The 27,272-nt window shown below is 36.8% G+C and overlaps 1 protein-coding gene across 5 annotated transcripts in view; it reads right to left on the reverse strand.

Moving 5' to 3' along the window:
* Nucleotides 1-577: 577 nt before the first annotated feature.
* The window catches only part of NEBL (nebulette), a 253,449-nt gene continuing 226,754 nt past the window's right edge, over nt 578-27,272 (reverse strand). Inside the window, exons 6-8 of one of the 5 annotated variants that reach the window (XM_051802506.1) lie at nt 11,888-12,003; nt 6,545-6,574; nt 588-6,410 (exon numbers count right to left, since the gene is read on the reverse strand). In XM_051802506.1, coding sequence (XP_051658466.1) covers nt 6,234-6,410; nt 6,545-6,574; nt 11,888-12,003 — 323 coding nt within the window. In that variant the 3' untranslated portion in view covers nt 588-6,233. Of the gene's footprint in view, nt 6,411-6,544; nt 6,575-11,887; nt 12,004-27,272 lie in introns of all 5 variants that reach the window. The other 4 variants (XM_051802509.1, XM_051802508.1, XM_051802510.1 and 1 more) reach the window with 4 other exon arrangements.

The raw sequence follows: 27,272 nt of genomic DNA on the forward strand, positions 1-27,272 counted from the left end.
ACATTTTACTATGTCCCACAGGTAGCTTCACAGAAAGACGAGAGAGGTAGTCACTGCAGGACAGGATTAGAAACATGGTTGGGCTTGTTAGTGTGAGTGGGAGAAGGGAGGGGAGGCAGTACTTGTCACAGCCAATGCACTGGGCAACTATTTGCTCTGTACAGGGAACTCTATGGTATATTAGCTTATTCTTGCCAGTTAACACAACAGAGAAAATCAAAGGCCCAGTTCTGTGACAGAGCAGACACAAGGGCATCCTAAAAGCAGTGATAGCTGGAAACTCTCAACCTATCCAATACACAGCATGGACAGTTTCCACAAGACTTACAAGTGTTTATCAAGTTGATAATTACATTCTATGGGGTCAGTAAAGACAGAAAAGCCTTCTTCATTTCAGTCATTTGTTAGATTTGACACTGCTATTGAATAAGGACATAATCCCTCAGATGCTAAACACATGACTCCTACCAAGTTCACATCAGTGGCTGCCAGGAGGACCTTCACCTGAAATATAGATTTAGGATAGAAACAAAAATCAAATACTTCAGTAGCACTAGCAGATTATGGAGAGATTTTCAAATAAAACACATTCCAAGGGCTTGAGGTCCATTTTGGCAGCTCTTAAATCTTTTTCTTATTGAAAACTGCTGTTTGCTACAGTATATATAAAGATTGGATTTTGCTATTCTGGCAGCATTTCAGACCATGGAATCAAAGCTCTGTAACTAATGAAACTTCATAGGAAATGCTAACATGTATTTCTTGAGGAGAAACTAGTGTGGTAGCAACGGTATATCACTTACCTAAAAGGCGCTAACCAGCTCCATCTGTGGCGGCCATTTGTCCTCATTCATTGTTAACAGCCTTCTTCAAACTAACACTTGATAAAAATATTCTAATGCAGTCCATTATACCGTACAGTTAACATTCAAACATGTCCCTAAGTATAATAATCTTCTTCAACTACAGGCAGAGCAGTTCCAAAATACTTCTGGATTTTATTTTAACTTAAACTTTCTTACAATGTTGTAAAAATAATTGACTTGTGTAAATGAATAAAGATAACCCAAGAACGACATTTGTATATAAAATTGTCTTAAAGAAGCCAGCAAATCAATTTCTTTTCATTAGTGTTGCACTGAGAGCATTCCTAGCCAAATGCCCATTCAAAGTCCGGCAAACCAGGATCAATTAAATCAGCAGATTTCCTTCACTTACTATCTTTGCTTATTTAAACAAATCAAGGGGCATGGAATGTAACTTGGTGTTCAGTTGAAGAGTTACAAATACAGACTGAAAAAGCAAGTTAACCCTCTAAGGAGAGGGCATGTCTGAAATAAAACAGTGGTTTAGGAAACTATATTCTGAGATCAAGCTTGACAAATAATAGTGCTAAATATTCTACTAAAGTTTGAAAACTCAAAGCTTCCTTAATTAAAACAATATACATCTTTGATAGCTTATATTAATGGGAATGGTAGCTTTACAGAGTATTGTTTATGAATATAATACATACATCATGCTGGGTTTAATATTTTATTTGAATGACGGTTAATGTTCTGCAAAATTGCTATGTTACATCCACTGTGACATCAACTAAAATGTGAACTAGTTTGCATAGGTTAGTACTTTGGGCAGCATGATGTTGCTCTAGTCCACCAAAGCTTAAATATTCACAGTGTAGAGGAAGAAACAGGAATTAAAGCATTTCTACTAAAATATATTTTAATAGCTGGTGTTAACTTTCTGCATAACAAAAGCCAAATTAAGATGATACATCATATGATCCAAGAGAAAGTTTATCTGTCCTTTGAAAAACAATTGTTACCTCCATAACTGTATACCCCCAAATACAGTACAGTTTTGCAAAATAACTAAAACTTTACACACTTTAAAGCAAACATAAGCCAAACTGCACAGCGGTTCATTTTTGCTTTTTATATCACACTGCAAAAACCAACAGCCGAGTTTCCACATCATGCTAATCAATGTCAATACAGTCATTGCTGTCTTCCAATGGTCTAGCAATTTCTAATAGTAATATTAAATACACGATTGAAATGCTACAGTATAGCTTATTTCCCCCCCTAAAATAATAATAATTAAACAAATGTCAACAACAACTGGATTACAACTTAAGTACAATATGCAAATTCTATTTATCAGACACAAGAAGCATATGAAATTCCTTTGAATATACTGTTGTAGTGCAGGCAGTATAGGAAATAGAGCTTTCAGGTTTTCTTTCCAAAGGAGAGATGGGGTTCCTATGGCATAAAGCTGGAGAAAATCACTAAAGCATTGCGAAATGGTTTATTCTTTATACTGCTCACCAGTACTTCGCATTTGCCAGCACATCAGTTTGGAGAACTTCTTTCAACAGCATCTTTTGTCTGTTTCAGTATATTATTTAAACATTTACTAACTAAAGCATATTCTATAGTTTAAATGGAGTATTAATCAACTTAATTAAAATCTAAAATTTTATACCCTGTACCACCTTCTGCCAAAGACCTTGGTATTTGTCATTTTTTTCCATTGTACAAGATGACATGCAGTCACTGTACAATAAAAACTAGAATTATTACCTTCCCAAGTATTGGAGACCTTCCATATCCCTGAGGAACACTCGGGAGGGACACATTTGTCAAAAACATAATCCATGGGAGGTGATTCTCCGTCAAATCCCAATCTGCTGAAGTAGTTTATTGTATGTCAAATGTAATCAAGAAAACCCTGTTTCATCAAGATTAAATGCTAATGTTCCATAATGAAAAATTACAACTGCAGTATCTGTACGTAGCTTTGTTTAGAAAATGAAGATTAGCCAGGCAAGAAAGAGTAATGAAAAGCAAGGCACCCATTTGTTCTTGTATATGTATGAATATGCTCTATGTTGTTTTCTACATTTATACTCGTGTTAGCAAGAATTAAAGCATTCTTTACAGAATTCTTTATTTCTAAAAGGAGAACATGTGAACTTCCAATCTGAACTTTGGAACAGCTTGGGAAATTCACCTCTGTAAAAGTCCTTTCCTTTCCCCAGAAAAACTGACTACGGGAAGAAAGAACAGTGAGAGGAACATGCTGTGCTAAAAAGGAATACATATTTTAAAGGTGACAAGACAGCATATAACATCTTTTCACCTCTATATCACACTGCATGTAACAGGCTCCAACATATGCCTTTTAAAACTTATGCTGGCACAATTTAGTTTATGACTTACTTTCCCCACCTAACAAATTTTAGATCTTATAAAAACATTTTTTTAATCGCACTCTGATAATTTTGGGGCTTTGATTGCTTTGCTTAGAAAAAAGCTGCATAATGACACTAAAGTTTGTTTATATCAAAAAGCAGGAACCGTTCCACATAAACATGAATTCCTAAGCATATATGACATAAAAAACTTGATTACATGAATGAGTAACTTAAACCAGATCTTAATAATTTTGCTGATATACCATTCTCAAGAGAAATACAATTCTCATAATGTTTTGTTTTCTTGACCTTTTATTTTTTTGCATATTGCTTTAGCTGCTCTACCAAGCTAATGAATTTTCAAAATTCATAAAGGAAATTTTATTTTGATTGTTTATTACAACATAGTTCTCTAATGTCATCAAATGCCCATTTTCTCATTTACTTCTATACATAAAGTGTTTAACACTGCAAGTCATCTCATTTAGGAAGAATGATCATCTATTTATAGGTTGAGATTCTTTTTTATAAATCACTAAAATCTGTAACTTGATTCAATATATCTATTCTCTAAATTTTATTGGGTTAACAAACTGACAACTTGTTTTTATTGTTGTCAGCATTACACAGCTAATAGAGCAGCAAGCAGCAAGTGACAGCCAATTGTGCCTCAGGCATCATCTGAAAAATTTGCTACCCAGCATAAGATGAAATTCCTCTCCTTGCTGTTGACGGTTGGTGATGAAAACCAACAAAGAAGCAGACTGCTTTTTTCAGAGCTTCTAGCTCAGCATATCACAGCAGCCTTTTGAAAAAGTCATTTCACTTGCAAAGTTTGCCATTTCACGTGGATGTCACCAACAATGCATAAGGTTCTGCTGCAGCAGCAGCTCCTTATGCAAAACTTTCAAGAATTTTAAATGACAGCAGTCACCCATAGAGATTGGATATTTACAGTAGTGAATCTCTGGTTTTAAACAATACTTTTTGAAGTTAGATGCTCCTGGACAGCTTTAGCCTTGGAATTAGGCTGCTGACAAGAAAGCCCAGGCAATTCCACAGTCATGGACATTTTTTAATTTTTATTTTTTTTTAATGCATTCATTCTATTCTGTTTGGCAGCTGGAATCAGCCCCGAATTAGCAAAACCCAAAATAAAATTGCATAAGCTTTCCAATTCCTAATTGTATGCAAAAATAGAACGTGCAGGTAATTTGCATTGACAACTTTCAGTTGACATAACAAATCCATACTGCCTTCCTTATTCTTTAAATAGATATTGCAAAGTTGTCTACTTTGTGAAATGAGAAATACAAAATTGTCTATAAGCTCTATATTTAATCCTACTTTAAAAATTTTAGAAATGGAAGAAAGCCAGTGCAGACTCAACATTCTGAGGGTTACTACAAGCGTCTCTAACTTCTCTAGCATATGGCTGAACTCCACAAATTATATTATCAGTAAAAACATTTTCTGCATCTGCATCCGCACAAATAAGTTCCCACATGAATCTTTAACTCTTTTGTCCTTCCTCCCAGAATTTCTCCCTGGGAGGGAATGCAGCATCCAGTCAAAGCAAAAGCAAGTTCCCTGTGACCCAAGCCTGCTGACACAGTCCCTCTTACAGGTCCACTATGTCACCAGTTGTTTGATCCTCTCCTCAGCCTCACAGACTGAGACCTGGATCTCTCAGTTCTGACCATAATGTTAACAGACACCAAATAGCATATGTGAAGGTTTGTCAGCAGAATATTTTTACTGTTTTCTACAGATGGCTAAACTGAAACATAATGGCATAGAGTATGTTGGACTTTTGTTTAGTTAGCTTTCCCTTCAGTGTCAGTTATGAGAAAGATCAAGTCAGTAAAAGAAAACATATTTCTCCATCATTAAACATTTGGCAAGCGTACAACCCACTGTTGGATCACCAAGATTTTTTGATCTGAAATGCACTACAATAAACAGAGCTCTCCTCCACTCCTCAATGGAGGCCTAAGTATTTCTGAAGCAGGGGTAGGTACATTAGCTCATCAGCAAAGCAGCCATTAAGCAAGTTACCTGTGGTAGGTAAGAAGGAGGGGTATGACTGCAGGCTTTGTGTGACTGCACAGCACCGGGGCCTCACACAGGATATTTATTTACAGCAGCACAAGTGAAGGTAAAGGAACTAACATGAAGTATTGGTTGTACGTTGCCCTAATGTAAGTTTCTATTTAAATGCTAGTTACTATTAGAAGGAAACAGAAGACTTGACAGGTTTTATACTTTAGATAGTCTTTGCAAGGAATCTTCTGTGGAAAAGATACTGAAGAATCATGGATCTAGATATGGATCTAACTGATGGATTGGGATGCAAGCAAAGCTGATAGGTCACTTGTAAATAAGAAAAAATGGGTAATGCAGAAATAAATGTGGGTATGCAAGAGTCAGGAAAATTTTGCTGTTAAAATGGACCTGTTTATTGTAAGGCTGCTGGGCAGTAGGGGATTTTATTGGTTTTTTTACTGGCATATTACTTGTCATTATATCAAATGACTGAATTATCTACTCAACATTTTATTTTTTATTAGGATGCTAACTGCTCAAACGTTAAACACCTCCCTAATAATTTGAAGATGTGTTCAAACTCAGTGTGTTAACTTCCTGTGACTTCAGAGTGCCAGAAGTGCATCGATTTTATGGTTGGTTTTACAAAGAGAAATAACCTCTTTGATATGTAGGGAAAAGGTATTTTCCCTTTACAGGTAATTGACTAAAATTTTTATAGGATAGGCAGCACCAGGCTTCCATATATGTTTTTCATTTTGAGAGAGCATGATTATAAGCCATGCTATTTTCAAAGCTCTGAGCTTCCTGCGGTTTATTTATCTCTATTTTAAAGAACTCTAAATTGGATTCTGAGTAAGAATGCAAACTGTTATAGCAGTGATAACGTAATGATCATGTACTCTTAAAAGATTCTTCTGACTTTTTTCTAAAAGGTTAGATTTTGAGTAAATCATAATAAAGCTCAAAGGACTAGAGACAAAAATTAGTTAACAAACTCAATATAATTTGCTGGAAGCATTCCTGTTTTCCCAGTTCTCTGAACAGTACCATACATCCAGCCATCATCTATTGGTTGCACATTGATGATATAATCACCATCCCTGAAGGAAACTTCATCTTCATCTTGAGCGCTGTAGTCATACATAGCTCTATACGTTCTCTGTTGAAGGAAAGAAAACAAGGCTGTCAAGTCTCAAGTCTAAACAGAGATAGATTCCTTCTCTTTGCACAAAGATGAAAAGAGAAGGAAAAAAGAATAGAGGGAGCAAGGCAGAGAGTAAAATCACAAGTTACCTGTTGAAAAGGAACGGTACTCTCTCCACCCTGTCAAAAATACAGTGAATACTGAGTAGCAAAATAATTATTTTTGTTAACCTACATTGTCCAAAGACCTCATACAAACAGATTTCAAGCCATTCACTGCATCTTGAAATATTCTAATTGTTGTTTCATTTATTCACTAGTAACAGTTCAATACATCCAGCCATGGCTAGCTGCGCTTTTTCTTCCTATTTGCATGATTCCCAAATAGCTTCTCCTATGTCTTCACTACAAAAAGAAACATAGTCTTCATCCAGGTCATTAACTTTGCCATCTCACGGAATGTCTTTCATTTCATTAGGATTCTACCCTCAATTAAGAATTATGATGCATTATTATCTAAAGAAAAAACAAGATTTCAAAAAGTCTGTAAAAATAATTTTTATGAATACAAATCAGATAAAACGTTCTCTTTAGCACTTAAAGTCCCATCATTAGCTAAGCCAAATTTCTGTACAACTCTGCCCACTGTAAGCCATGATATCAAAATTTTTTCTCTATTTTTCTACATAGAGTATTTGTTTTCACTCATAACCAATAAAATGGTATGATTTTATACTGGAATTCAAAGTGGATTTTCAAACTCAGGGGGAACAATCTCCTCTTGTACCTTAACAGAAGAAAAAATAGCTCATTTTAAAATTTCCAGGAATACTTTCTTTTTTTTACCCTGGCTCTTGAGAGAAGTCAAGAGCAGTTCAAGCATCACTGACAATATTCAATTTCCCTTTCGGTAATTTTTGCTATATTGTCATAAGTAGCTGAAATTTTCTGGTAGAAGGATTTGAAAAGGAAAAAAAGGTAAAAACAGTCAATGTTTGAGTTATGCCTAGTATTATTGTCTGAACCTTTTAATAGACAGCAAACTTCGTTCTGCTACTCAGATCAGGAAAACAGTTCTGGATTAGTTTTAGTATATATCATATATGGGGTTTTGAGGGTTTTTAGTAAAACTCTTTTCTGAAAAGGTGGAGACTTCTCCATACAGAGTGAGGATGTCATTTGTTACATGTTGGAAATGTGGAATTACTTAATCCAAACACTATAAGGCAATTTATCATTTCTGTTCCTATGCCAGAAATACACTTCTTGTTTTGATTTGCCTTTATAACTGGTAGTGCAGATTAAACAGTATGGAGAATCAGCTCCTGTTCAAACAATGGAGACCACTGGAGACCACCTTTCCTATCAAGCCTACTCTGAACTGTATTTCAGTCTTGCTCTGTATAATTGTTCTCTGCAGTGCCTCGTAATTTTGCTGCCCTACAAGCTGTGACCAAGACTAATTTTCAACCAAAGGTTCCTAAAAGTCTTCCAAGTGTTCATGGGAGTTGATGAAAAAAAGCATCATCGTTTATGCACTACATCACAGCAAGTAAAATTCCTTAAAGAGAACTAGCGGTCAGAAGACCCTCTGCTTTTAGGAATCTTATTTTTTCCAACTTTTTCAACTAACTAACTTTCTCTAAACTAACTCAGCAGTGAAAAACATGCTATTACAACAAGTTCAGCAGCAGTTAGCCCTTTGAAAAATTTATTTCAAAAGAGGGTCCATTTAAGAAAAATGGTAATAAATCTATATCTGGCATAAGACAGCAAATGGATTTCACTCTGAGCCATGCCTATATGTCTCCCTTAAATGGGCAAAGGCTGGGAGAAGAGATTAAATGTTTTATTAAACTAACATAAAATTGGAAAAATAGAGAGTTCTTGCTCACTCAGAAGGATGCTCACTCATCCTTAGAGCACGATGGCAAAGGACATACTACTGCTGTCTCCTTAAAGGCAGCTTGTTTACCTCACTGTGGTGGCACAGTTGTGAAGACAAGCTGGTAATTTCAAACTTCAAAAGAATTTATTAGGGCCCTAAATGCTGCTGAGAAACCTAAATTTATGGCCTTAACACCTAATTAGGTGCTAAATGGCTGTCAGGAGAAATCTCCATAATAATCCTGTTAGCATTTAATGCCTAATTATCACTGCAGAGTGTAGTCTGTGCTATATAATTGAGAATTACAATGCCTAAAGGACTCAAAGAAGGGATTTTTAAAATGCATTTTAGTGAATTATTCCTCTGTCAGTAGTGAGTTTAGCAGGTACTGAGTACAACAGGTTGTAAGAAAAGTTTAGAGTTTTGTAAAACAATCAAATACTCACTTATTTCTCACTTCCTCAAAGGTCTATCTCACAGCTACTGCTTAGATAGAACAGTTAAGTCCTCTGCACATAAAGAACTGAAGACCAATTTATATTCTCAGCTCCCTAGCTAGATCTGAACTGACAGATACATTTTTCCACTTCATCCACTAGTTTATACTCATTCTATGGATGGCTCCTTGCAAGGAGCAGTACCTGTTGGAGCATCCTTTCACAAACAGCAGCTAACTTGCAACAAGGGTTTTGTTTTCCTATCACTTCTAGATATCTGAAGGTGTGTTATTTTCCAAAGAGGTAAACAGCCTGCAGGCATCTGTTATAAAACACTTTGTAATCTGAGTAACAATTTAATTCAGCCCATTATACAGAACTGCTCACAGAAAGTGAGCAAAAGTTAAGAATCAGAAAATAATGCAATTTATCTGAGGAAAAAAAAAATCTATCAAAAGATTGCATTAGGAACATGCCTCACACAAAACACAGCTCAAAATGAAATAAACCAAATTTTGAAACTGTAGAAATTAGAAAAATTCGGTTTCTCAGTATAGAAGACTGGTGGGCATGATTATAAAATGAATTTATATCTTTTGGGGACACTGATTTAATAACAATACAAGTCAGCTGAAAGGAGTAGTTTTACGACAGTAGCTAACTCTTCAATTATGCTCACACTGATATAACCCATGGGAACTTAATCACTCTCACCCTAGAGATGTCCTGGCCATACTCAGGCACTGAGGAGTGACTTTGTCACCTTCACTGCTTCTACTTAAGTCTCAAAAGCTGTTTGTGCTTTGAGGTCACTATTCAGTCTAAGATTTCTTTCCTTCAATCTCCTCCTGCTGCTACTTTCTTCTCTTACTTCTTTCTTCCCTCTGTTACTAGCCAGACAACACCACATCTCTGATAGTACTGCTCCAAGCCCAGAACTGGATAAGCAGCTGAAAACAATGAACCTAAATATTGTGTTTGTCAGATCTCCTACACCACGTCCATATCACATTTTAAAAGCACTCCAAGACTAGATATTTTCAGTCTGCGCTAATTACTACATTTAAACACACCCTCAATCAGGGGTTTCCCCCAAGCACATGCAGAGAATCCTCTGTATCATCCCAATAGCTGAGAGTAGCATGTCCAGCACCCTGGATAGGCTTCACAGGGTAATGAAAATGCAGTCTTCTGGCATGAAGGTGGAAAGGCAAAGGAGTACAGCAGGTTTCTAGATGCATCTGAGATGCCTCTTTTGGAGCAGAATCAATACCCTGGGGTGACAACATCATGCTCATGTCTTCCTCACCAGACTGGCAAGTTAGCAGTCAGCACCAGGCAGCAGTCCTTGATTTCTGGAAATGTTTGGGGTTTACTGTCTACAAGGAAGCCCACTCAGTTTTTAACAGCAGCAAGATCTGTTCAAATCATGATGTTTGCTGTTTTCCCATGATAAGCAGCTATTATCACTTAAAAGAATGTCAAGTGACAACAGTTGCACAAAAGGAATAAGAAATCCTGTCGAAATAAGTCAATCCTTTATTTTTAAAATCCTTTAATGTCACTCCCTTCCTTTTCCTACTACCTTTACATTTCCAGTTCTGGAAGGAGAGGCAGATGTTGATTCTCATGATGATTGAAACTATGCTGTTTCAACAGTCTGCCACATAAGTCGCTGGGACATAGAGATAGAAGGGCAGTAGTAGTCATCTACCTGCCCACATGGCTGCAAAGGCTGGTAAGTGCATTTCAAGATTTGCAGGCATCTCCATTCTCTATCTGCTGGATTTAAAAGCTGTTTGCTTTACTCCCCAACTACTAGAAATCTCCTGGCAAAGTCGAGGCTTTCCAGTCTCCTACTTTTCGTACTCTGGCCCTTTTGGAAAACAGCCAGTTCCCCAAGTGCCTTGTGATATCCTTGGAAATTAATGTTTGATTCCAGCATCAGCTGTCTCACAGCTGTCATGCAGCTGTCCAAAGAGATTCTCAGGTTATTGATTCACTCAAAGATGCAGGTATCTGAATCCCAGATTTTCCAGCAAGTTAGCACCCTCAGCCCCAGGCAGATAAGACTCTGGGAAGCCTGAAACCACTCACACCTCACCGAACATCATGATCTTTACAATACAAAATGTCACAGAGTTTCACTCTTACAAAAAAAATACAAGTTTCAGTAATCTGGAAAACAAACATTTTCAAGCTCAGTAAGCTCTAAGTTTGGTTCATAATTAAATATTTATCCATCTCTAAAATGTGACAGATGTAGTAAATATACATCCATTCAAAATAGTTTAAACTTCAAAATTGCAAGTCAATATTTTTAAGGTAAAAGGTGATTGGATCTGAACTACGGAATCTCTAGGCAGCAATATAATTTAAAAAATATGATAACCATTAAAAATGAACTTTATATATAAAGAGTTCAAAAGGAAAAAAGAAGCTCAATTTCCTAAAAATCCCATTTTTAGGAATACCCATTGAGCTCTCCTACCAGGACCAGTTACTTCTAAAATGAAATATTCACTCCAGCTTTACATTCCCATCCACCACAATTAAGAACTTTGTGATGTGGCCACAGTTTCATGATAAAGGTTCTTCTCAGTTGCCCACCAGTATAACTCAGTTTGGATCAGGCACAAGTTGGTGCATGACTCTTCAGTTGAATTAGAAAGGGCACACCAATACAGAGACTGAGCCAGCTTTATACAAGAAGAAATAAGTAATTCAGATAGGCACAAAGCCTGTAGTACAAAATCAGTGAGTCAAAAAAATTGAAACTAATTTAAATCAACAGGGTGATCTTAAGAGATCCGTGGGTTTCATCCAGTACTAGGAGCATGAATTCATCACAGTGTATAATATAAAGTTCAGCCTGTGAAATATTGTCCAAGCATTTACTATTTGTTTTAAGTAGGTAAAAGATTCAGTTATTTTTCTGGATATCATAAATTATTTTTTTATGCATTATGATGCAAGAGTTCTTACCACTGCCTATAGTCTCTTAAATCTTTTTTATACATGAGGACTGTCACTTACATTTAGGACTAGGACAGTCAAATAGTTTAGCTGTAGAACTCAAGGGGATCCATTCAATCATATTTAAGAGATTTCCCAATTGCTGATGATGTTGCTTACCAAATAAAATTCTCCTTTAAATCCAATACTCACCAGACTTGCTGAATGAGGCTGTGAATGCATGGACCTCATGGACGACATACTGGTCTGGTGCATGTATCCATATCCTTGAGTCTGGCTTTGCTGATATGCCCCAGGGAGAACAGGGGCTGCATTAAAGAAATACAGACACCTTAATTAAGATTTTTAAATGGTCCTTATTCTAGCATTTTGTAGAAACTATTTGCATTGTTAATATCAATTCCTCCATATAAAACAGTCAGAATTATTTCCATATACAACATAAGGCTTTTTATAGGTTGAATTACACATAAATATAGCCAAAGCTGTATTTAGTCTACAAACACTATCAAGCTTAGTTGGAAGGAAAAGTTTAACTTACCATTAGAAGTCTAACCATAAAAAGGTGTATGAAAGCTTGAGACACCACTAATTCAATTTTGGTACTATCACAGATGAAGTATCACACATATGTCCCATAAACTGACATTTTTAAGGAAAGATTAATGAAAAAGAGCTATATTAATAGTTTTTAAATACTTCAGTAGAAATTAACTGCAATTAATTCTTAACTCATTGCAAACTAACTCTTAGTTATTGTGTTACAAGCAAAGAAGGATTGTGATTCACAGGAAGAGACAGAAATGTTAAAAAGTGAACACAGAGTTGAGTTTCTTAGTTCAGTCTGATGCTATCAACATTCTTAGCCAAGCACAGAGAGATCCATGCTTACTTAAATGCTTCAAAGTCCACCTTTTTTAGTATCTTCCTCTTATCACACAATTGTTCCACCTCTTTAACACATATTTTATTCACATTATTTTAACAATTTTTTATGTTAATCGTTAATACGTTGACTTCTATTTTACCAAGAGCTGCTGAAAGCATTAATACAACCAACAGAGACTCCCTAACTCCATTGGTTACTAGGAAAGCATTCATAAACCTCTCATATCTGCCCAAACATCCTACTTCAGCAACAGACCAAAATAGAGTGTGTTAAAAACACGTTTGATCAAAAAACTCTGAGAAGTAAGCCCAGCATAAGTGACTACTGACTATTTTCCTAGTCAGGCAAATAAGCATTTTTAAAGTAAAATTAAGAGACTGAAGTGGTTTTCAACAGCTAAAGACTGAAAGTTTCATCACCATATATTTGTGTGTTTTATAAGACTCTCATTCACTCTGAGAAAAAAGTCTTCTGGCTTGTTTGGAGGTTATTAGCCCATCTCCACAGTTATTTACCAGAATTTTGCTAATTCAGTTGGAAATTCATTTAGCTACACTGAAAAGAAAATGCATTTCTGTTGATACTACTTCAAGTGGTCCACTTAGCTGATATTCTATCTAACTCCTCTACCAAAAGCTGTCTGCTGCTTTAAGGAGAAGAGTCCTTGCAGGACATGAGTAAAAAATCTTCAACCATGGAGTCATACAGCAGTCCAACGCCTTCTGAGATAGATCTCTTGGGCTTGCTGGGAAGAAACTCTTCTGAAGTAGCCATCACACACAGATTCAAAAAGGACCAAAGCTAATGTAGGATTTAATGGGGTTCACAATGTCTGGAATGATCCAGGACTTGTAAAATGAAAAAATACATGGGAGAAGCAGGAAAAACCATTGAAAATATATATATTAGGAAGTATTCATATTTGCACTAAAAATTCTCTTTCTCTGTTTCTTAAATTATTGGGACAATAAATACACATGAAAAGGCATTACTGAGAAAATGTTTGCTGAACTATTTCAGAAAGAAAAGTCAACCTTTTGCTTTCGGTGAGCTGTTTTACCAATGCTGCTCCTCCAGCTAACAAAATCATTTATTTCAACTGAAGGTTCTTCTTAAAACTTCCATTTAGTTTTAGTTAGCATATCCAAATGCGCTAAGTGTGTAATTACAATTTGGGATGCTACTTTTTGCTCTATGATATTTGTAAAGATAAGTAACATTGTATATTTAACTAGAATTTTTCTGATGTAGAAAACATGCTTCAAACTATTGTAATGAATAGATTGTTTTGTTAAGTGAGTGAAATTAGTGATACACAGTCAGATGCAACACTGGAACATGATGAATAATGGATGTTTTAGAAGTGCCAAGTTCATTCTAATGACATATAAGTAGAAAGACATTTTAAAGCAGTTCAATCATCAGAGAATTGCTGCTCATTAACATGTTCACAGGATTATCATGCATTAAGTGAATAGTCCTAAGTAGTTCATCAAATAATTTATGTTTCAATGTTGTTACAAGCTATTTCTACATGACCAGATGTAGCCCTTTATGAGACAATAGAGAAAAACATAATTTAATCAAAGGTTCTGAGATCAAGCTGGAATGAATATATTTTGCCTAATTCACCACCAGCATAAATGTAGGTCAGTTCATAGAAGCCAACGAAGCCTTATCTCCTCATACCACCCATAAATTGGCTCTGTGAGTTGAAAACTGAGCACAGCTTGAACTTCTTAACTTAACAGGAGGAATATTTGCAGCCAACACTGGCTGCTGATCAGTCAGCACCCAGCCTGCTCTGCAGCAACAATGGGCTGGTAGCTCTTCCCTGGTCCCTGGCAGGGGCAGACACCCCAGAGTCCCTTTCTTCTCTTCTTCTTTAGAAAAGTAAAGATGCTGGTAGGAACTGGATTCCTTCTTCCCAAAACAGATCTTACTCCATTTCTATCAAGCATCCCTTGTCAGTGTAAGGCAGCAAGCCTACTGATGGTCAGCTTCATTATAGCCTCCAAATGAACTGGCTCATTCTGGGGAGGATAATCTGTGCCTCCTGCCTCTGTGACAAGTGACAGCAGGAGATCTGAGATGTGCTCTCCTCTTTAGCAATCAGTCTCTTGTAAGCTAAGAGAATTCTGTCAAACTGTCTCAGCAAACCTGTTTACTACTTTATCTGCAGTGGTGGAAACCACAGATCCATGAAAACAAAGTTTTTCTTCCAAAGCATTAGAAATTTTGGGAAGTGCTAGAAGCTGAATATTAGAAAAAGATTCTATACCAAAAAAAAAGAAGGAAATTCTAGGATTTGCTGTGTTGATTATCTCCTAGTAATTTATTTAGGTATCATATATGTGAGCATATATATCAGTACTTTTTAGTGTTGAAGACACTTGATTGAATAATTACACATGGGTTGGTTTTTTGTGGGTTTTTTTTTCATTAAAACAATACTGTAGTAGAGCTGCAAAAAACAATCATTATTTTTTAACAAATCTTTACAAAAATAATTAAGAAACATTCAGATGGTTGTCTGTTTGGAAGACAATTTGGGAATCACATAAATAAGCTGAATAGTGAAGAGACAACATATCTGAGCTGTATTTCTGGTGACATACAGATGATTCAAGGTGAGATTAAATGATGCAGAGAAAGAGTTTGAATTGTCTTCATCATCATCACCTATAGTTAACTGCAGTCTTTTGGTCAGACTGAAGTATAAAGTTCTATAACATCATTGACTGCAACAACAGCAAAAGCAATGGTTTTAGATAACCTAAGGGAACAATAAAATACAGTGATGGAACATGAAATTCATTTAACTGAAGCCAGATTTATTGGTGAGGGAGCTGAGGGCTGACCATTGCTCCCAGAAATACAGGTGGATGTTTTTTCTTGCTGCATTAAGACTTTACCAGATGTATTCTAGTGTATCAAAACTTTGTTTTCCTTGTCCCACTTACCAAGAAAGCCAGATATTCATTTTAAATTATCTACTTGAAGAAACTTATCATATATCTCTTTATAGGCTTCCTCAGAGAAAAGAGAGAGAAAAATGAATGAACATGATATAAGGCAAGCAGAGAGGAAGCCTTCAAGAGAAAGAAGCAGCTGAAAGAATGATAGCAAGTATCAAATTGCTGCCACAGACAATGGGGTCTGCAGAATGTGTACCAATCAGGATATGCTTTGAGAAGAACTGGGACAGAAAAGCGTCAGATTGTGGAAACTGGAAAGGAATCATTTAGAGAGCATTGTATACTACAAGGTTAAATTGTATAACTACAAGGTATAATTGTATAACTACAAGGTTAAAAAAAAAGATTACGCAAAAAAGAAAAATCACTTCAATGTTAGGTTCCAAGATACATGTTATCAAAACCATACTTAAGCTCTTTCATTCTTTTGTACAGCAGAACCTTGATAATCCATGGTAAAACAACATATCCTCACTGCTAACTACTGCATTTTTGCCGTTTACCGCAACACATGCCATTTACACCATCAGATGGAAAATAACAATCACTTAATTTACTCCCACACACATCATGCAGTTTTAAGCATTTATTTCACTTGCTATTTTGATATTACCTTAATTCATCATTTCACTCCTAAGACTTCAGAGAACTCACAAAGAAGTGAGTTCTCACATTTTGTAATAACTACACGAGAGAGTACAAAGTAAAAAGAAAGATTATGATTAGCATGTGCTTAAGTCTAGTGTCTCCAAGACACTACATAATAAGCTCTAGATTTTCTGAGAGGCATAAAACTTGCAATAGAGCCAGAATAGAGTATCATTATACTGTGTAACCGCCATTTCGATCAGCTCACCCAAAATAGATCAAGCTGCTTATGGGAATCATGCTGTTCCACATATATTGAAGTCCTTCCCCTGTTTTGCCTTGTTGCTGCTGCCTTATTTTCCATAGGTTGCAACATTTAGTACAGGCCTCAGAGCCTTTCTTTAGAAAGCCTCTCCCTTAGTTTTCAGTTCCTTCTTTCTTTTATCCTTTCCTTAGAAATTACTCAGCCATGTCCCATGCAACAGAAGACACAGTCATAGTGATGCAACCACATGTGGGGACATGTAGGTCTACAGTACCTGTGGTACTTGGGTACACCTTGTGCTGTTCACGTGGACAGGTCACTGTGCCCTAACTGCACAACCCCCTTCACCACTTCCCAGTGAGAGTTACAAGAAAACATAGCTAAGGAAATACAACCCTAGGAAATATAGGAAATACAACTGTTACTGCTGTGTTGAAGCTGCTGGATAATAACAACTGATAGCTTTCAAAGCCTTCTCTGAAAAGTTTCACTGATGTAACTTTGCTTACAAACTCTGGTTTATTTTTTTTGTTTTCTATCACTTTCCCCAGATATTGGCTGCTGGTTATGTACCGTGAGGTGGCTGAGACAACCTAACACTCCTACCACCTTTTCCTTCCTCTCATCTAGGTTGTTTTTCTGCTGGCTTGGTGAGCTAAGTCAGCTCAGCAAGGGATCAGGACAGTGATAGATTCAGTGCAAGGATGGAAGCGGGACCAAGTGCCCAAGGCCACAGACAGCAGAAGGCAGCAAACTGCTGGATGAGCTCAGTTGTCCCAAGGTATGTCCCCCCAAGCACTTCACTTTTCTGCAAGCTACCTCTGAGTTCAAACAGCAAAAGAGCTGAGCCTCTCATAGGATGCTTCCCTCCAGATATCCCAGCATCCAGTTCCAAACAAAGCACCCCATATAATGCAGATGCTCCTGTATGCTTACATGTGGCATGCACTGCTCAACTACTTGCATCCTAGGTCTCCACAGTATTTGAAAAAAGTCATAGTGGAAGCTTAGAGAGGATTAAGCCTAATGCAGCCAGCTAAAAACAGGTATCAGAGAACTTAACAGACTTCAAGGCGTGTGCAAGGATTGCCTAGAGAGGTTGATATGAGCTGCAGAACTCTGCAGCACCCCCATGGTACTGAGCAAGGAGATGGTCTCCAAAGGGCATAGTAAAGAAGTCACAGGAGCAGAGAAAACAAACAGAAGAGTACAGGTATGTTAGATACAGACAACGTTACGAAAACCCCATAAATAATTTTACAGTGCAGAAATGATGGCCAAGAATGCTCCTGTCCCAAACTAGGATGCAAATTTAAAAAAATCCCAAAGGTTCATGCAAAAAGAAATTTTAAAAATTGGGTAAAGAAACAATTTTTTGCTAATCATATAAAAATATTTACACTTTTCAATCTTTATTATAATTTATGTGGCTCTTCAAAATTAAACATACTTCAAAATAAGACTGAATTCTTTGTTTTAAAAATGTCAAGCTATAACCTTAACAATCTCAAACTGAAATAAATAGAGTTATTTTAGCAATGTTATTAATCACAAGTGATCCATTCCTACAAAATGTTTGGCATTAAACTGCTATCTTCAGATGAACAACATTGAAAATTTCCCTGTCATGTCTAAAGTTAAATTGCTCTGCACTAACTTTCCAAATAAGCTAGAAAATTGAAAAACACACTCTAAACTGATTATAACTTTTATCTATTACACAGTTTTGTTATTTTCTAATCAAAAAGAGTAGCACAGCAGAGTCACATTTACTGAGAATAGTTCAGACTGTGTAAGCACACAAAAAATACTAACCTGAAGACTGCAGATGCTGAGACCTGATACAGAACAGTGCTGTTTTTAGAACAGTAGAAAACATCATGGTAAGGCATCTTGGCATTTTTTCTTGTAAAAGTAACTTTCTCTTCATTGCTTTTATTTCCTTTTTTTTCCTTCTTTTCCTTGCCCTTTACTCGTCAGTGAGCTTGCTTTCACAGATGTCTAAGCTACCAGAATGGTTGTTCTCAGTTGTGCTGTCAGAAGCAGCAGTTTGTCTGCATACTATCCATTACAGGAGTCAGTAATACTTAGTAAATTGGAATATCAAACCCAGATATAATTAGGTTGTTGAAATAACAACCTGAAAGTATGGCCTAATTCACACAGACTGTTAATAAATATCTGCCATGCTCACTGACCTCATTAGAATTGAAGTTCTGAACTACTTGGAGTCAGAGGCAAATTCAGAGCATAACAAGCTTAGGAAGTTTCCATAACCTAAATTCTAAAGATATATGATAAGCGCCATGCAATATTCAAATACTTAAAAAATGATGGAGAGGAGGTCAACAAAATTACTAATCTCTAATTAACATTAATTATTCATGATGCAAAAAATCAAAATGTCTCTCCTCTCAAGATTACTTAGACATACTAGAATGTATAAAATAAATATTTTAAACTTCATTAGTGTCATGATTAGATGAAGACTGTTTTAAGTATCATTATTTTAGAACACTATTTTATCAGCCAGCAATAACTGAGACTAACTATATGTATCCACCATACAAGCTGAAGTAGATCATTATGGGAAATGCAGAATCATGCAATTACAACTCTTAAAAGCAATTTCAACATAAGAAATTTAAATCTGATTTTGAATGAAATTACCACAGAAGATCTCACATAGCTGTTTAGCATACATCAAAGAAAGCTAAGAAATTTTGAAAGGAACAACAAAAAGAATGTCTAATGTGCTCATGACATATAGAATTCTGTGTTTTGTTTGAGGTTCCCTTTTAGGCAGGGACTATTTCATATGTCAGTCCAAAGTCCCTGATTTTTATGAACAGGCAATATCACTAATAATAGTCACACTGGTCTTTATGGTATAAGTCCATCATAAATCCAATAGCAGATGGAGTGGTAATTTTAGAAGTACTAGCTAGGATAGTGAAAGAACAGTTGGCAAACTGTCTCTCTAGTACCTCATGGCCTATGTGTCTGGTCATTCAGACCTTCTCCTTAATTCTTCACGTTTTGAGGAATGGTGGGTCAATTCCTTTATATTCTTTTTCAGGGCAAGCTATTTCCCAAGGTTCATTTTGGCCTCTCTGAGGGTTCTAAGTCTCTGTACTGCAAAAAGCCAGTCTCTGACAGACAATTTCTTCCTTTAAAAAAAAGTAGTATGGCTTTGATTTTCCTTCAGAGGCACTGCACAAAAGCGATATATTCAGAGAAAGCCAGGCTAGCACAGTCTCCAGGAGCCTTGTCTGCGAGCAGTTACTAAATGTCACAGTCTAGAGAAAAATGAAATGAACCCAGGATGTCCTGTTTTCTACAGTCAACATTAAAAGAAAGAGGACAGTAAGCAGAACATCCACTCTCTTCATTAAAAGACAATAACACAGGGAATATTTTTGCCAGGAAGTGGTTGTGGATACTCCTTAGAGCATCATTTTTACTGAGGAATAGGGATTGGAGGATATTGAGTCACATCTTAAAAGCTTTTATGATCGCTAATACATTACTGTCATAGTAAAGCATCACAGAGTTGTAAAGTATTAAATACAACAGGAGAGGAAAAGAAGCCAAATCTCGAACGATCCACGGAGTCTCTGTCTGTGTCTGACTGTGGAGCAGTGAGGTGGTGAGTGGCTGTCTCACAGCCTGCAAAGAGCAAAAGCCAGTCCTGTTCTGGCAGAGCAGACAGTTTTGATGATCAGAAAATGCCATCAGCTTCCCCAGCCTGCCTTTGCAATGGCCATTTAGGACTGTAAGACCATAAACACTCAGAAGAACTGATTTGATAAATGTAATTCCATAGCAGACCCTTCAAACAAAAGCTTTTTCACATGAAAGCTAAAGGTGTTTGTTATAAAATAGGGTGTTAAATGATCTCCCTGGAAATACAGTAAGTAAAATATTTTAAGTGTTATCAGCCTTTAAAAATATAGGAAAAGGCTGTTTGTAGTGTTTATTCATACTCACATGTTTTTGTGGTTTTTGCTAAAAAATGGTAAAATGGAAATGCACAAAATACAGAATTACAATTTAGAATGAATGATAATAATTATTATCTTCATCCAACTTCTATGAACAGTTGTTTTGGGAATTTTAAAAACTGTATGAATTCTATATCTAACATTTAGGACTCTATGGGCAGTTACAACAATCTACTTTACTCACAATTTATTTCACTTAAAATACAAACCATTTATCCCCCCTTCCAGATCCCACTGACAATTTCTTACTACAGCATTGGTAAAACTACTTCAACTATTTGGCTTCTAACCCTAAAAGTGGAGTCCTATTTATTCCCAGTTTTGAATCCTAAAATGTCATTTTAGGGTTATTATGAAGAACACAGAACATTTTAGACCAGTCAAATGTAGTGCAACTAACAAAATATTCCATTTTGAATGTTCAACTACAAATCTTTTCTAGATGTTCAATTCACTCATTTTCCTCACAAAACCAGATTTAATACATTAAATACTCTATTGCAACTTGAGGAGAAAAGAATTAATAACAGAGACTATATAGACTACATTGTGTCTTAGGAATTGTTCCAACCATTCAAATATAAAAGGACTACCCCCGTTCATTTTAGTCAGACACCACTATGAATATTACTTTGGAATTAGTCATTAGTGGTAGCTGTACAGACCAAAGAGTTTAGCCTATGCATCTATTAACAGCTGGTATACTACAACACTCATATGTATCCTCATTTACCCCTCTGGTATTGTACCTGGGACATAACCAAATTGCAGGGCATCCTGCTCTGAATATGAATTGCAGTCAGGATTTGGTGTCACTGACAAACAAACCTTACCACCAGCTGACTTTTTTGCCTGACATTCAATCTAAGCTGTAGCACATCTCAGCTGAGAAAACAGTACAATATGCCTTTTCTTTCCTCGTGCACCAGACCATATTATTTTATTTATGAAGGCACACAATGTCTTAAAGCCAGCCCGAGGCATCCTCAGTCCTAGTGGGGCCATGGTGTACCACAGGAAGCTGCAATTCCTACTTAAATTGTGAATAGGCAGGGTTTTGCTCTAGGCTTCCTCACAAAAGGAAAGAGTAAAATAAAGGTCATGTTTACATGTTACATTACCCACACGCCTTCAATTATAATTTGAATTCTCTTACATTTACTGAACATCTACTGTAGCTCTTGTGCCTTAGAGAGAGAAGCCTGTAAGTTCTCACAGAAGCTGTGCTTTGATTTCTGTGCATTTATTTGCATAGTGTGTATAACCAGTCTGAACAATGGTGGAAAGATAGCATGGACCAGGATCATGTACGTCACTGCACATAATTTTACTAATTATATTTACTGTCTGCTGGATATAAAATCCTCTGAAGTGTATCAAAAGCTGCTCTAGGGGACTACACTGAACAACTGAAACAACTGCTTGCCAAGGGAACCATTAACACTTCCAACTGTTGAGTCACTTGGAAATTTCCTTTCCACTTTCTGCTCACCAACTGTTTAATGAAAAAGGGACCATCAAACTCAGACAGCCAGCAGATCAAACAGAAGGATCCCTGGAACTGCTGCTACTCTACAGAAATTGGAAACAGGATCTCTTCCAGATTCTACTCCACCTGGATGGGCAGGTATTGCCTTTTGATGATGCCAGATGTCAAGGATGTGGGAGAGAAGCAAGGGAATCAAAGATAGGCATAAGGAATTGTGGTAGTTTGGGCTAGGCCTTCCTTGGTGACCAGTTTGTAGCCAAGGAAGGGCCCAGATTTACCCAGTATTCCCTACGATTTTTACGTAAGCTGGGCTATAAGAAGAAAGGAGGAAAGGCCTTCGCTCTCTTTCCTTCTGGCAGCTTGGAGGTGCAGGTTCCCCGCTGTTGAGTCTGCCGTGTTGGGGAGCGAGGCCTGGTGGGGCCTTGTCGACCTTGGGAGACGGAGGTTGCCGGTGATCGTTCCAGAGCGACTTTTGGTTGTCCCAAGGAGAGTAGTAAGATAGTTTTTTTGCCAATTCTTTTAGTTGCTAGATCTTGGGCTACTGATTGGTATATATATATTTTATTTTGTTTTTGTTCCTTTTCCCTTCCACCTTCCCTTTCCCTTGTGAAATTGCATATATATTTCAATTGTATATAACTGTAACATAAGTGTAAATATATTTATATATATATTGCTTTAGCTGTCTCTCTCTCGTTTCAGTTTTCTTTATTGTTTTTTTCTTTCCCTCTTCTCCCTGAGGTTTGGGGGGGGGGACTTTTTGTGGTAAGGTTTGGAGACTTGGTAGGGAGCCAGCTTCAAACCATATCAGGAATATATGCAAAAATATTTTGGAAGTGTGAAAAGTAAAGCTCTCCTTGGAACGTTAACTCATCCTCAGTGAACATACAGTGAATGAAAATGTGCTTTCAGACGAATCACAGTTTATTTCTTAATGTATTACAACTAGTGTGGAATATTTAGTTTTACTCCCAGAACCCTAAATTAAACCTTAATCAAAATTTAACTAAGCTTGGAGTACAACATGAAGTTTCAAGTTTTATGTTAAAAAAAAAGGTTTCACAGATATTTTGTACCTCTGTGGTAGAAGAGAATGAAATTTAATCTTCTGGACTAATTTCTCTCATATTCTGCATTAACAAAGCACTCAGCAGAAGACACTAAAAGTCCAATAGTCCAGACTAGGACGGAAAATTGTTAATGTTCAAGATAGTGCATAAATATAGTCCCATTGCCTTTCTGAATTCCTATACTTACATGGCTTAAAAGGCTGAAATGGATTACCCAGAGACAAAATCACATATTAAGCATCAATAAATCCTCTTACCATATAATCTTCTATAGAAATCAGCACAAGTGTAAGGAACATATTCAACCTGTTTCTAACTGAAATCTAAACTCTCACAACTAAGCTTACCTTTATTTTTCCTTCTTACCTCAAATCTACAGCTGAAAAAGTTTCATCTTTTTAAAACCAGGAAGCCTCCCACTGTTTTCAAAAACTCCTCCAACTGCAATGTCATTATTTTTAATCAGGGGGAAAAATTCCCTTTGAACATTAGGAATCACTGTAAAACAGGAGGCAGAAGCTGAAACAACAGAACACAACTCCTTCAAAATGAAAGATGCAATTTTCAGAAGGGAGAGAACTCTGTCTTACTGTGTGAAAAAGCATGTCCTTTTCAGGTACAATGTAGTTACAGCAAACCTTTACAAAGGAAACTATATAAGTTCAGCAAAAATCTATTTGAGAATGGAAGATCAAGAGACACCAGTTCTGGAATATAAGAGCTCTAACAAAGAAAATTCTTCATATTAAATAATTTGTGGCATCAGAGAGGTTACAAACATAGGCATGCACTTCAGCCTGTATAACCAACATTTAGCTAAGTTCAAAAATATCACAGAAGTTTGTGGTGAGGTATTTGTTATTTGACTGCAAGCATTTGTAGTACATTATACGCTTAAAAACAAAAAAATCACCTAATTACCAAGATGGAAATGCACACTTTTACTATGCTGCTGTTGAGTGGAAGAAGACTATTTTTTTCCCACACATTAGTTTTCAGGTTGGCAAACCTGCTGGGGGCTGGTATGCAGAAGAAGAAAAACCAAAGTACCACTTAGTCTGAAATACAAAAAATTCAGAAACAGATGTGAGAGCCTGGTGGCTAAGTGAAGTGTGGATGTGACCCTCACCATGAGGTATCTAGAGTAGACAGAGAGCTGTTTTGATGTGTTCAGCTTTCGGTGCCAGGGCAGCCTGCTGACACACTTGAAAGAGGACAAGAAACCCACAAAAGCCTATAGTTCTTCCCATGAACTGAACAATTCTTCTCCCTCCGAATGCCATGTTTGATTACCGAACTTGAGGGAACAACATAACAGGAACAGAATTCAGCTCCCTAGCAGAACAGAACCATTTTTCCTTGCCTGCCAGAGAAGGAAATATAACTGCTGTGTCATTCTGCTTGACCTGGTATTTCTAAGTATTCCTGCCAGCTGCACCTAGAGATGGAAGACAGATCTCTCTATTCCAATATAAAGAGCATTCAGGTATTATTCCTTCTTTTTCCCTTTGACTTGTCTTTTACTAATGGTTATTTGTCCTGACCTCAAAACCTCTCCTGTTCTTCTTCCATCTGTTTGCACAGGAGAAGATTATTAGCACTATCCCAATGCAAGGAGACTCCTTGGCCCACATACTAGGGAACATCTCTACAGTTCCAGCATGCGAAAAGAAGAGGTTTTTTCTTCATTTCATCTCACCAGTTTGTCTTCTGACTAGACTAACCAGGAGCAGAAGCAGCAGCAAAGTTCCTTGTTCTAGGATTTTCTGTGATACGCATGCATAGGTGTCAAAGCCTCAGGCAAATCCTACAAACAACCATATTACAAAAAGAGTGGATATTGGTGTGTGCTAGGGAGAAAGAAGGAGACATCCCTGAAATGAATGCGTTAAAATGACGATGTTGGGCTGAAGAATAAAAGCCCTTTCCATGAGCTGGTACCCAGCGTAAGGCTGCTGACAGTGATATACATTAATACACAAAGTCTATGTTTGCTTTTTGCAGGGCTGTGTCCACACTGCAGTTCAAAGAGCAGTTCTTCTAATGGCCTACAACACGCTCCTGCCTCAGTGAGGAAAGGAGAAAGATAACCCCCAGAGTTTGGAGGAAGGGAGGGGAGCAGGCTCAGCTGCTCTGGAGCCTTTCTTCTTCAAAAGGCTCATATCACACAAGAAGGACATGCCACTAGGGAGAGAGATGAAAGGACTTACTGTTTCTTATTGATTAAACTTCCACTCCAAGCTATATAAAGACTTCAAAACTTAAAGGAAGATACTAGACCATTGTGTTTTCTGCAGTCTTCATAGACTTTGGAGTCAAATTGCCAGCAATGCCCATTTGTCATGTTTATTCCTCAGAGGTTGTTTACACCAATCTTTTCTGGATTTCTTTTTTGTTACATAGTATCAATGAAGTATCTAACACAAATTTTCAGTTTTCTCATAGCGATCTGCAGGTTGCTTTTAAGGTTGATAACCAAAATTAAGAGACTAGGAAGATATAAGTGGAATTTCATGGTTTCTTGACATTTGTGTATTTGGATTGTCAGTATGAATAAAAGGTCACTTCCCATGCAAAGTGAGAGACCTGAGTGTTAGCAGCAGACCCTTTTCATTAAAATAAAGGAAGGAAGGCCTTAAACCTCAGATCAAGGCATCTTTATGCTAATTCTCACTACTCATCTGGTGGCAGCAAGCAAACTCAAACTGAAGAACTTAGGCTGAAGGAGACAAAAAAGGGAAAGGTCAAATGCAAAAGGGGAGAAAATCAGCCTTGCAAGTTTCAATTAGAAAGAAAAAAAGGGTGTATCAGGGACAAAAAGAAGTTAAATTCAGCTATTGCAGAATGTTCACTAAGATCATTTCAGACTGAAAGGAGAACTTGGTAATATTAAATAAAATCCTTGTTATTTAAGTCCAAGAAAAACATGAGAAAGCTAAACAGAAAGTCTCACAGAGATATAATACATTAATATATAATTAAAATAAAAACTGAGAGAATGAAAAATACTAGAAAGTTAAATGAAAACATTATGCAGTTGAAACAGGATTGAAGGAAAGCAGCATAAAAGGACTTTGATGACTAAAGTAAAAGGAGGAGCGCTAAGGAAAACACTTTCGCTGAAATATAATGAAATAGAATTGTTGCATAATGAGAGAGAGAGAGAGGGAGGGGAAGAAAGGCGGGGAGGAATTAATAAATAATGGTGAAATGAGAATAACAGTGATACTCTTTAGTGCAGATGGGTCTCCTCATTCCAACACACTAAGAGGAATTCTTCATCTCAAAATGTGTCAAAGATCGATGCAAAAGTGAATGACAAAAATGGTAGATCTGGTAGCAGTGCCAGGGCTCCTCTGCTACCATCTGGTCAGTTATTAGGACTCTCTGTTCCAGCAGTAGACAAATGTGTACACTTCCCCGCCACCATGGCAAAGCCTGGAATTTGTTTGAATAGTAGCTGAGTGATCCCCACAGACACGAGGTCAACTCCCTTAAGGACAAATTTCTGCGCTCCCAAAGACTTAAACTGCTTGACAAAGAAACAGAATTTCTTCTGGCTGTAGTATTTTATTTCTTTGCTTACTACAAACAATGGGTCTGAAGAAAAATACTAATCAATCCTAAAGGTTTTACTTGCAGCCTTCACTTTATCTTTGTCTACATATGTACACACATGGCAACTGAGCAAGTAAGCTTGGTTTCTGTCACTGCCACTACATCATACACCACAAATTCATTTCCTTATCTTACACCATCCCACATATTAACATTCCAGTTTTAAAAAGTCCTTTTCCCTCCTCAGTCTCCACAGACAGAACTACTGTGAAGAATATTTTTAGAAAGTGTTCCAAATTAACAAACCTTTACAAAAAAGTCTCCAATATTACAAACTTGTGCTACTTTCAAGCACTTTTAGTCTTGACTTTGGAGGAACTAAACAAAACAGTCTTAACCTATGAGGGTGTGAGCTAAAAGCTATTTTCACTTTCTGAAGTAAGTTTCTAGCAAAAGAGAGTAGATTAATATGATATGGAGACCTTAAAAAAGGAGAAGAAATCTTTATAAAAATACATGCTTTAGTACGACTTCTGAGAAACACTGCCGAGACCATAAATACAAGAAGTTCAATCAGGTGATAACTCTGTTCCTTTCTGTCATCAGACACCAAAAACTCCATAACTATATGTAAATGGGAGTTACATGTAAAACAAATTCATCTTCTTCCTGAATAGATGGTTGAAATACAAATACAAATGTCCAAAGTGCAAGACTAGAAGAGGTGTTGAGCCAT

The sequence above is a fragment of the Manacus candei genome, unplaced genomic scaffold (assembly GCF_025592945.1).
Source record: "Manacus candei isolate 608988 ecotype Guabito, Panama unplaced genomic scaffold, ASM2559294v1 h1tg000056l, whole genome shotgun sequence".
Classification (NCBI taxonomy): Eukaryota; Metazoa; Chordata; class Aves; order Passeriformes; family Pipridae; genus Manacus; species Manacus candei.